We start from the raw sequence: 11295 nt of genomic DNA, 5'->3' as shown, positions 1-11295 counted from the left end.
TCCTAGGAAATGCTCCCAAATATACATGCCCTGTCTGCTAGACAAGACGTGTCTCCTTTCTAGCCAAGAAGCAAGCCAGAAAAAGAGTAATTGGGAAAGAAGTATTACAGCCTCTGACAGGAAGTCCTGCCTCCTCTATCCAGGGTATTTGGCTTTGAGCAGAGCCAAGTCCCTCACAGCTCTGTCCGTCCACTGGCCATATTCCCGGGTCACTACATAGCCTCGACATTTCCTCTCAAAGGCTGAGGCCCCAAAGGGGACAACCCCAAGAGTGTCCTCTTCTGGGGGGATGGGCAAGCCCAGGGCAGTCATGATGGCAGCCATGTTGCCCAGCAGGCCTTGGGCCCTGAGTCTTGCTGCCCCAAGCTGAGCCAGCAGGATAGGACTGCCAGGGTTCAGGTCTCTCTGGTCATCCCCCACGAGCTGGAGGTGCTGGGTCAAGGCCAGGAAGGCCCCCTGGGCATGGCCCAGCCGCTCCTCGTCATCCAGGGCATGCCAGATCTTGAAAGAGACAGCGGCAGGAGGCAGGCTGCTGAGCTGAAGCTCAGGTGCTGAGAAGCCAGGGTCGCTGAAGGGGCTGCCCTGGTACTGGAGCTGTATGAGAGAGACAGACAGGAATGCAGACTAATTCCTGGGGCTCCCCCTGACTTCACATCTGTCTTCTATAAGACTGGCATCTTCCCAGGGGGTGTTGGTGGCCATCTCCTAGCACAGAGCCCGGCCTCTGTTAGGTTCCAGGTTCCTGTACAAGTTGTACAACTTTGAATCACAGCTTCCATAATTCCCATGCATCAGCATTATTGTGCCAGTGATAAGAAGTCATATATATAAGGCACTTAGCACAGCACCTGGCATACAATAGGGCATGATAAGCCACTGTTTATAATATATTAATATCATGATGCTATGATTATATTATTTATTATATACTATTTTCACTCTAGATAATTGACAATGTGGTTATAGTCTATATGGTTCCTTTCTATTTATAGCATTTAGTCATTTATGTTTATTAATTTTATTATAATCTTTAATAAATAATTCTTAATATTATTAAATTTAGTTGAGTGCCTTCTCCATTAAACTTCTTGCTTCCACAAACCTAAACCCATGGAATCTTGGTGCATCCTGATAAATCCCCAAATGAATAGACCACCTGGTCCCATGTCCCTATTTCACAGGTGTGCCCAAAAGGGTGCCCAAAGCTACCCAAGGAATGGTGGCATCTATGGGACTAGAAACTAGATTTAGTAACTTCACATGGTCCTGGAATATAGTACAGCAGAGGAATCACAAACCCCAGGGCTTCTAGGGGCCAAGCAGATTGTGTAACTTGGGGAAGAAAGCAGAACTAAGATGGGATGAGGAGGGGGGCCAGGAGGGTCCCTGGGCCTGTTGTAGACAGGCCGTCATGTTCATAATTTGAACAAGTATTTCATGGCCCAAACAGAAAACATCTGTGGGTCAGATTCAGCCTGGGCTGCTAGTTTGAACTTCTGGACAGTGTGGGGGGTGGGAGAGGATTGGCATCTAATGCCACAGACCTGGTTTAAAATCCTGGCACTGCCAGTGATGAGCTGTGTGACCTTGAGCAAATTATTCACCCTCTCTAAGACTCAGTTTGCTCAACTGGATTCTAATTCCATCTCTCAGAACTGTTTGAAGAGTCAGCAATATAACGGGGATGAGTGCCTAGTGCCAGCATGTGGCTCCAGTAAGCACCCGGCACAAGGTGGTTGGAGAAGTCATCATAACCCTGTAAAGTCTTTCTCTGCATGGGCTGTCTTTGAATCTTGTAACAGTCCTGAAAGATGAGCAAACGCAGGATCACAATTCCATTTTGCAGATGAGGAAGCTGAGACGGAGAGAGAGAAGGAATGACTAGCTAAAGGTCACCAGCCATCAGTGACAGTGTTTGAGTGAGTCTCTAGTTGACAGAGCTCCTGTACTCTCAAACTCAGAGAAGAGCTTTCTCCTGGCTTTGCTCTGCTTCCCCTACCCGGGGCTGGGCCAGGAGGGCAGTGTCCCTCTCCCCTCAACCGCTGCTGGCGCTGTGTCACTCACGTAAGTCTGCAGCAGTGTTGATGTATTCTTCTGCATGTAGAGGGCCAGGCTGTAGGCTTGACTGATGGGCTCTGCTGGGGAGACGGGGGCCCCCGGCCTGGGAGGTGGCAGCAGCAGGGTCAGCAGGCAGAGCGGGGCTGGCAGAGGGAATCAAAGGTCATATCAAATCCCCGAGCCTGCCTGCTGATTCATTGATTCTTTGTCACAACTCCTCAAATGGGCACAGTCCTTGTGGCCTGTAATGATTTGGTGTATCCAAGTCGGGGCAGCATCACCCTGTAAGTAGATTATTTCCAGCCCAGACATTCCCCTGAACTCCAGACCCGATCTATTCAGCTTCCTGCTTGACATTATTGGATATTAATAAGCATCTCAACTCAAAATATCCAATACTCAACTCTGGATTCCCCTTCCACACTCCTCCCACAGTCATCCCCATCTCACACAAGGGTGCTTCCATTCTTCCAGTTGCTCAAAACCTGGGGTCCTCTTTGGTGCCTCATTCTCTCTTGCTCTCCACATTCACCCCCACAGTAAATCCCATCGGCTCTGTCCTTAAAAGGTAGTCAGCACAGCTCTGTGTTTCTTGATCTGAGTGCTCATGACACGGATACGATCACTTTGTGAAAATTCATGGAACTGTACACTTTATAAGTTGTGTCCTTTTCTGTTTGTTCTTTTTAATAAAAAGTTGTAAAAGTTGAAAAGCTGTATCCAGAATCTACCCACTTCCCCCCTCCTTCCATTGCCATCACCTGAGTCCCAGCCACCAACCCTCTCACCTGGACTGTTACAGGCAGTAGCCTCCCTGCACCCCGTCTCTGCTTCCACCTTTGCGGCCCAGCCCACAACAATTAGATTCCTCCTGTGCCCTAACACTCCCTCTGCTCCCACCTCACACAGAGGAAGTGTGGAAGCCAAAGCCCTCTGGTGACCTACAAAGGCCTGGCCCCACTGGACTGGCCTCCCATCCCATTCCTCCTCAGGCCCTGCCAGGACCAACCCCAGACCTTCCCAAGGCTGGCCCCTTCTTGTACTTCAGGCCTCCACTCAGATAAGCTGTCCTGACCATATATCAAAAACCCCTTCCCCCTCCCTGATTTATAGTCTTCAGAGACTTTTGCTATTTTGTTTATTTATTTATTTGTCTGCTTGTTTGTTACTGTCTCTCCCCCTAGAATGTTGGCTCCAGGAAAGAGGAGACCTCCCCTGATTCATTTGTTGCTGGTTCCCCAGCACCTAGCACAGAACTTAATAAATATTTGTTGCATGACTGAGTGCTGCCGTAAACAGCCATATCACAGATTCTTTGGGCACTTTTGAAAGTGGGGATATGCCCATTTTAAATTTGAGTAAAGGCTGCGAATTGTCCCCTTACAGGTCAGGGCCAATTATATTCCCAGCATAAGGCTGGGGGATGGTTACCTAAGGTCACCAGCAGGAAGCAATGGAGATGAGAGGCAAATCTGATGGCCTCCATTGTTCCCCTTTCTACGTTTCTGAGTTCCCTAAGTTCAGAACTTAAGAGAAGGCTGACAGTGAAGGCCCATTCATTCATTCCAAAAATTGGCTCGGTCCACTCACCTTCTATCACACTGACACTATAATTCACTTACTTTTAAAAAAGATTTTATTTATTTGGCAGGGGAGAGAAAGAGAAAGGACACAAGCCGTGGGGAGGGGCAGAGGGACAGGGAGAAGCAGACTCCCCACTGAGCCCCGACGGGGGACTTGATCCAAGGACCCTGGGATCATGACCTGAGCTGAAGGCAGACGCTTAACCGACTGAGTTGCCCAGGTGCCCTGTAATTTGCTTACTTATGACGATGATGTGTATTGTCTGTCTGCAGAATGAAATCCCCATGAGGCCGTAGATTTTTGTCTGTTTGTTCACTGCTGTATCAAATGTGCATAATAGGTGGTCAGTAATTCTTCTTGAATGAATGAATGAATGAGTGAGGAATGAAGCCTTCTGTGTGTAAGGATTTGGAGGTTCCTAGCATTCAAAGATGGCCAGGCACAGGATTTCGAAGGACCAGAGAACCTAGTGAGTAGCCCCCCTCCTGGTCTCTAGGCTCTGGCACTCCATCCCCCGCACTCACCTAGCTGATAGCTCATGCTCTCTCCTTGGCTCCTTCTTCTCTCCAGGCTCAGGATCCTTCTGGGGCACCTGTCCTCCCACCCCTCAGGTGGCTTTATACCTGAGCTGAGTGCTGAGGCCGCCCAAGGAGGGAAGGAGTCACACCCTAGGGTGTGTGTGTGTGTGTGTGTGTGTGTGTGTGTGTGAGGGGGGGGGGCACAGGTGCAGAAGTTCCAGAAACAAGGGACAGGCAAGGAAGGGGACACTGAGGTGACACCCTAGTCCCCAACAGTCCCCAAACTCGACCTTAAACCCTGGTTGCTAGGAGGGAGGGGTCAAGGCTGGGAGGGGATTATCGGGGGACAAAGGGGCCGCCCTGCTCCCTGCTGCTCCGCACGTCCTGGGATCCAGTTTCTTGTGAGGAGGCGGCCTCCTGCTCCGCCCCACTGGGACCCAGGCATTGGGCCCTGGCTTCCCTAGGAGTTTGGAAAAGGAATGGGAGTGGTGGCATGTGAGCAACATCACCCACAACCAAGGTACGCCCTTAGACACAGCAGCATGCACACGTCTACACACACACACAACACACACACACACAGAGGCATAGACACATACATTGGCACACGGGCACACACCAGACGTGAGCACTTCCCTACCTTAATTCATTTAAGCAGTACTGGTGCCTACTATGTGCTGGGCCCTGTTCCAGGTGCTGGGGTAGAACCAAGAACAAGCTAGACAAAAAGCCCTGCCCTCGTGGACCTGACACCCTCGGGGACTCAGCCTGCACGTGTGCGGAATCACACACGCCCTGCCAGGCCTGCACGTGTTACAGAGGCACAGTGCACACGTGTCCCCACTGACACATGCAGACATGCAAACACATAGCCACACCCAGAGGCCCCACCAGAAGTACACGCGTGAAGCAGACACATACATACGTGGGGTGTGCACACATCATGGTCACATGCACACACAGACACACCTGTGGCTGGAGGTCAGGAATCCTGAGATCTTGCCATGTCTTAGTCCCTGCTATCCTGGAAGATCTTGGGCCAGTGGCTGCCCTCTGCCCAGACACAGCACATACAGACCACAGACACATACCTAAGGCCCTTTCTACCTGGGGAAGACTTGTGGCAGAGGAGGAGATGGGGAGATTGGTGCTGGGTTCTGATCCTTCTTCAAAACTTTGCCAGTCTCTCTATGAGGGGGCAGTTCAGTTCTCAGTCCCTGCCCACTCACTGGGTCAGAGTGCTCAGTCAGACCCCCACCCCACTTCTATGGATGGACTACTGCTCTACCTTCCTCCCTGGTGTGGAGAAAGAAGGCCCACACCCTTCCTGCAAAGGCAGGAGATACATCTGTTCATTCATTCACCCATGTATGCATTCAGTGGGCAGATACTAACGGAACCTCTTCTGTGTGCTGGTACCAGGGTGGATGTAAGATGGGCCGGGTCCTTGCTTCACAAGAGTACACAGTCCAGAGGGGGAGAGCAATAACAAAGGTGTGAGCTGATAAAAACAAAATGTCCTGAAGCAACAAAGTGCTGAGAAGAAGCCAACATAGGTTGCTGTGATTTACTGGGGAAGCAAGGAGATTTAATAAGGAGCTTGAGGCCCAGAGAGGGATAGCTACTTACCTGGAGTCACACAGCAAGGACAGAACTGATCCTAGACTCCTGCCCCCCAGCTCGGGACCAGATCTGGGGTGTCTCTGATCTGAACTGTGAGCTAAAGGAGGGAAGAGTTTGAAGGAAAGATGGGTTCTGGGGTAGGTAGGGGATCCTAAATGAGATCTCTGAGGTGGGGGGGGGCTGCCAGGGCTGCTAGAAAGGGCCTGTGCTGGGCAGCAGTGATGTCAGAGGATTAGACTAGGCCCTTTGAGTGGGTGCACTGAGGCGTAGGCCAGGCTAGGTGGTGAAGGGGGAGGTGGTGGAGGAGGAGGAGGGCAGGAAGGGAGGAGGGCAGGAGGGAGGCAGATACTCGATCTGGTGCTATTCACAGGTAGACGGTGGACGTGGGGCTGGGCCTCACCCCAGAGGGCAGGCTTACCCTCACCCAACTCCACTGCCTCCTACCTCTCATGGGGGCTTCACTTTCTCTCTCATTGGATCCCTAGGTACCCTTCACAGCTGGAGGGATTGGCCCCCAACCCAGGCCCTGATTTATCCCAAGACATCTGTCTTGGTAAAGGTCATCAGCTCTGCCACCCTGACTGTCCCCACCTCACAGCCCATCTGTCTCCATCTCTGTAGTATCACCAGAAGCTGATGCTGTTCGTTGCCATCCCCAGATGAAGCTCCTTTGCTCTCCCATTATCTGCACCCCGTCTGTCCCCAAGGTGGTTGGACACCACAATGACCAAGCAAGACCCACAGATCCACCAGTGATCTGCCCATATGTCCTAATCCAGTCCCAACTCGGCCCTTTGCAACCTTGGGAATCCAGCCAAACTTGGCCTCTGCTTCCTGAGCAGCCCAAGGCCTGAGGAGGAAGGCCAGGGGAGTAGGTATAACAAGCCCTGTCTTAGGAGCAGAGGCTTCTGGTAGGTTAGGGTGTTGGATTAAAAACCAGGAGAAAGTGAAGTTAGAGCCAGCAGGGCTGTCCTTTATCCAGAGGTTACACTCTGAATTCTCATTCTGTGACCTGAACTTCCCAAAGACATAACACATAAACAGAGTCTAATCAAATGAGCAGACTCTGCCAAAAAGAAAACTTACCCAGGGTAGTGACACCTGGGTGGCTCAGGGGTTGAGCATCTGACTTTGGCACAGGTTGTGATCCTGGGGTCCTGGGATGGAGTCCTGCATCAGGCTCCCCCACAGGGACCCTGCCTCTCCCTCTGCCTATGTCTCTGCCTCTCTCTCTCTCTGTCTCTCATGAATAAATAAAATCTTTTAAAAAAGAAAAACTACCCCAAAACTCTACTATATTAAAACTGTGTGATGGAGATAAGGAACTGGACAAGTAGGTTAATGGAACAGAATAGAATAGAAGAAACTGGAATAGACCCATGTATACATTGCAATTTAGGATGTGATAAAAGGGCCATTTAAAATAAGGGAGAATAAGGATAAACCATTAAAATAAAAGGCAAGGTGCTGGGATAGCATAGTCCCTTGAGCGTCCAACTCTTGGTTTCGGCTCAGGTCCTTGATCACAGTGTGTGAGTTTGAGCCCAACGTTGGGCAACAAGATCAACAAGTAGTCTGCTTGAGATTCTCTCTCTCTTCCCCTCTGCCCCTTCAGCTCATGCTCTCTCTCTCAAATAAACAAGTAAATCTTTAAAATGAAATGAAATGGGGATCCCTGGGTGGCGCAGCGGTTTAGCGCCTGCCTTTGGCCCAGGGCACGATCCTGGAGACCCGGGATCGAATCCCACGTCGGGCTCCCGGTGCATGGAGCCTGCTTCTCCCTCTGCCTGTGTCTCTGCCCCTCTCTCTCTCTGTGACTATCATAAATAAATAAAAAATTAAAAAAAATGAAATGAAACAATAAAATAAAAGGTATTAGGACAGCTGGAAAGTTATAGGGAAAAGTTTGAATGAGATCCTGTAATGCATGCAACTGGTGTCCCACTCAGATCCCTTTTCTTTCTTTTTTTTTTTTTAAGATTTTTAAAATGTATTTATTCATGAGAGACACAGAGAGAGAGGCACAGACACAGGCAGAGGGAGAAGCAGGCTCCATGCAGGGAGCCTGACGTGGGACTCGATCCCGGGATCACGCCCTGGGCTGAAGAAGGTGCTAAACCGCTGAGCCACCCGGCTGCCCCAGATCCCTTTTCCTAGCAGGGCACCTATCTCCTGGCTGATAGGACTGCAGGCAACCAAGGACTCATAGCTGCCTCCTCTGTCTGACCAAGGGACACATTTACAGTAAAGGAAATGCAGTGGTGGACACACTGCCATTTGATGTACCATCAAGAAGCTGCTGGCCTCTTAGGATAACGGAACAACCTCTGGAAGGTGAAGCTGAGATGCCAGCATGAAGAGGACACTGCAATGTCTTTTAGTATGCAATATATACCTTAAAGCAATGCTGCTTTATGGTGCTGTGCCCCAGAACATAGGTATATGAGTCTGGAAACCTAGGATTGGAAGCAGGAGTGGCCCTGTTTACCATTACTCCCAGTAACCTCCTTAAAAGAATTGTACTGCCAGCCCTCTAACTTTAGGCCCTGTGTCTAGAGATCACAATTCCCAGAGTAGGAAAGGACATTTCTGCCAGACCATGGAAAGAGTCCCTATTACTTTTGAGCTACATCTGCCACCTGGTCCGTTTGGTCTCCTTATGCCAACAGACCAGCAGACAAAGAAAGGACTTGCCGTACTGGCAGGGTTAATAGATCTCAGTCATCACCAGGAGGTAGGACTGCTGCTATGCAGTGCGGTCAGCAAGAATATGTTTAGTGCTCAGGTAATCCACTGGGATATCTCCAGATAGCCATGCTGAGTTTTAATTGTAAATGGGCAAGTACTATAAGCCATGGCCTGATAGGGCATGGTAACTAGGGACTCAACCCTTCAGATGAGGGCCAGGATCAACCCACCAGGTAGGCTATGGAGACCAGCAGAAATACTAGCTGAAGCCAGGAGTAGAAGGGAAGGGAGGGCTAGAATGAGTGAGTGTCAGAGGAAGGAGATGATGACTATCAGGGGAGGTTGTAGAACTAATTCTCCTCTTCTAAGTTTACCTAGAAATTGTGACCAATCAGGGACGCCTGGGTGGCTCAGTGGTTGAGCGTCTGCCTTTGGCTCAGGGTGTGATCCTAGGATCCGGGATCGAGTCCCACATCTGGCTCCTTGCGGGGAGCCTGCTTCTCCCTCTGTCTGTGTCTCTGCCTCTCTCTATGTGTCTATCATGAATAAATAAATAAAATCTTTAAAAAAAAATGAGTGTGGATGTGAATATTAAAAAAAAAAAAAAAGAAATTGTGACCAATCAGAATCCTGGAGAAATTGTACCTGCATGGAGTGAACTTTACGGGGAAAGCAAGTAGGTGTGAACGGTGCAAAAGTGAACTGTAGTGCACGCTGTGGGTGCCCTGCCAGATCCCTTTACAATAGTACACCCATCGCCCAGCTGCTCCCATCTCTGGATACCTGCCTAGCACTCCTCCTCCTCCTGGCATACCTTGGTCAATGGCAGACTGGCACAGATGTATGAAAGGCCTCACCTCCAGGTGGAACTAACCTGGTAGTACAATTTGGGCTTCAGAGCTTTCTCCAGGATCAAACCAAAGGTAATAAATAAGTGATTAAAGATTTACATGTAAAAGAGATCTCTGAAATTACTAAGCAAAAATATAGAAGAATATTTTAAAAGCTTGGGCTTGAGCATTATTTACAATAGCTAAGACAAGGCAATGACCTAAATGTCCATATGGATGAATGGATAAAGAAAATGTGGTATGGGCATACAATGGAATACTATTCAACCATAAATGAGAGGGAATCCTGATATTTGCAACAACATGGATGGACTTGAAGGGCATTGGCCTAAGTGAGGTAAGTCAGACCAAGAAAGACAAACACTGTATGATCTAATTTATTTGTGAAATCTCAAAAAACCGAACTCAGAAAAAGAGATCAGGGCAGCCCCGGTGGTACAGAGGTTTAGCGCCACCTTCAGCCCAGGGCGTGATCCTGGAGACCGGGGATCGAGTCCTGCGTCTGGCTCCCTGCATAGAACCTGCTTCTCCCTCTGCCTGTGTCTCTGTCTCTCTCTCTCTGTGTCTGTCGTGAATAAATAAATTAAAAATCTTTAAAAAAGAAGAAAAAGAGATCAGATTTGTGTTGTGAGGTAGGATTTGGGAGGGGGGCGGGGAGTGGAGGAATTGTGTGAAGATGGTCGAAAGGTCTAAACTTTGGTTTAGATAAATAAATAGTGAGGATATAATGTAAAACGTGATGACTATAGTTAACACTGCTGTGTGATATATTAGAAAGTTGCTGAGAGAGTAAATTCTAAAATTTTTCATCACAGGTAAAATTATTTTTGTGTAACTACATGAGGTGATGGATGTTAATTAAACTTATGGTGGTAATCATTTACATATATATATGACGTCTGGGTGGCGCCATCAGTTAAGTGGTTTCAGCTGTTCACGATCTCAGGGTCATGAGATCAAGCCACATCAGCTCAACATCTGCTTGAGATTCTCTCTCTCCCTCAGCCCTCCCCCCTGCTTGCTCTCTCTCTAAAATAAATAAATAAAATCTTTATTATTATTTTTAAATATTTTATTTATTTATTCATGAGAGACACACAGAGAGAGGCAGAGACACAGGCAGAGGGAGAAGCAGGCTCCATGCAGGGAGCCCAATGTGGAACTCGATCTCAGGACTCCAGGATCATGCCCTGGGCTGAAGGCCAATGCTCAACCGCTGAGCCACCAAGGCATCCTAATAAATAAAATCTTTAAAATGTATATATAGATGTCAAGTCATTGTGCTATACACCTTAAATTTGTACAGTGTTATATGTCAGTAATATCTTAAAACTGGAAGAAAAGGGCAGCCTGGGTGGCTCAGCGGTTTAGCGCTGCCTTCAGCCCAGGGCCTGATCCTGGAGACCTGGGATCAAGTCCCATGTCAGGCTCCCTGCATGGAGCCTGCTTCTCCCTCTGCCTCGCTTTCTCTCTGTCTCTCATGAGTAAATAAATAAAAATCTAAAAAAAAAAAAAAAAAAACTGGAAGAAGAAAAATCAAAGAAAAGCTTAGTCTAAGAGAAAGCCTTCTAAATCAAGTCATAAAATGCAACACCCATAATGTAAAAAATAAAAGGTTGATAAATTTAAGCACATCTTTCTTTCTCTCTCTTTTTTGTTTTACTGTCAGTACATCCAAATATTGCTCATAATTACTGACACGCACTGTCTCACAATACAGAAACACTGATGGGTTATGCTTCTACTGATATTTTCGTTCATAAAAAGATTTAAAAATATGTCCATTGGCCAGCCCGCGTGGCTCAGCGGTTTAGCGCCGCCTTCAGCCCAGGGTGTGATCCTGGAGACCCCGGATCCGAGTCCCATGTCAGGCTCCCTGCGTGGAGCCTGCTTCTCCCTCTGCCTGTGTCTCTGCCTCTTTCTCTCCCTGTGTGTGTCTCTCATGAATAAATAAAATCTTTTTAAAAATAAAA

At 48.5% G+C, this 11295-nt stretch overlaps 1 protein-coding gene across 1 annotated transcript; it reads right to left on the bottom strand.

Moving 5' to 3' along the window:
* On the bottom strand, positions 1–4182 carry LOC489915 (cardiotrophin-2-like). Its single transcript, XM_038541716.1, has 3 exons — positions 4167–4182; positions 2065–2201; positions 1–594 (listed from the first exon to the last, which is right to left on the bottom strand). The coding sequence occupies exons 1-3, from the start codon at positions 4180–4182 to the stop codon at positions 136–138; spliced, it is 612 nt and encodes a 203-aa protein (XP_038397644.1). The 3' UTR covers positions 1–135.
* Between the last annotated feature and the right edge of the window lie 7113 nt (positions 4183–11295).

Source organism: Canis lupus, chromosome 6, assembly GCF_011100685.1.
Source record: "Canis lupus familiaris isolate Mischka breed German Shepherd chromosome 6, alternate assembly UU_Cfam_GSD_1.0, whole genome shotgun sequence".
NCBI classification, from domain to species: domain Eukaryota; kingdom Metazoa; phylum Chordata; class Mammalia; order Carnivora; family Canidae; genus Canis; species Canis lupus.
Note: the sequence above shows the minus strand (reverse complement) of the source record. Positions and strands in the feature narration are given on the sequence as shown.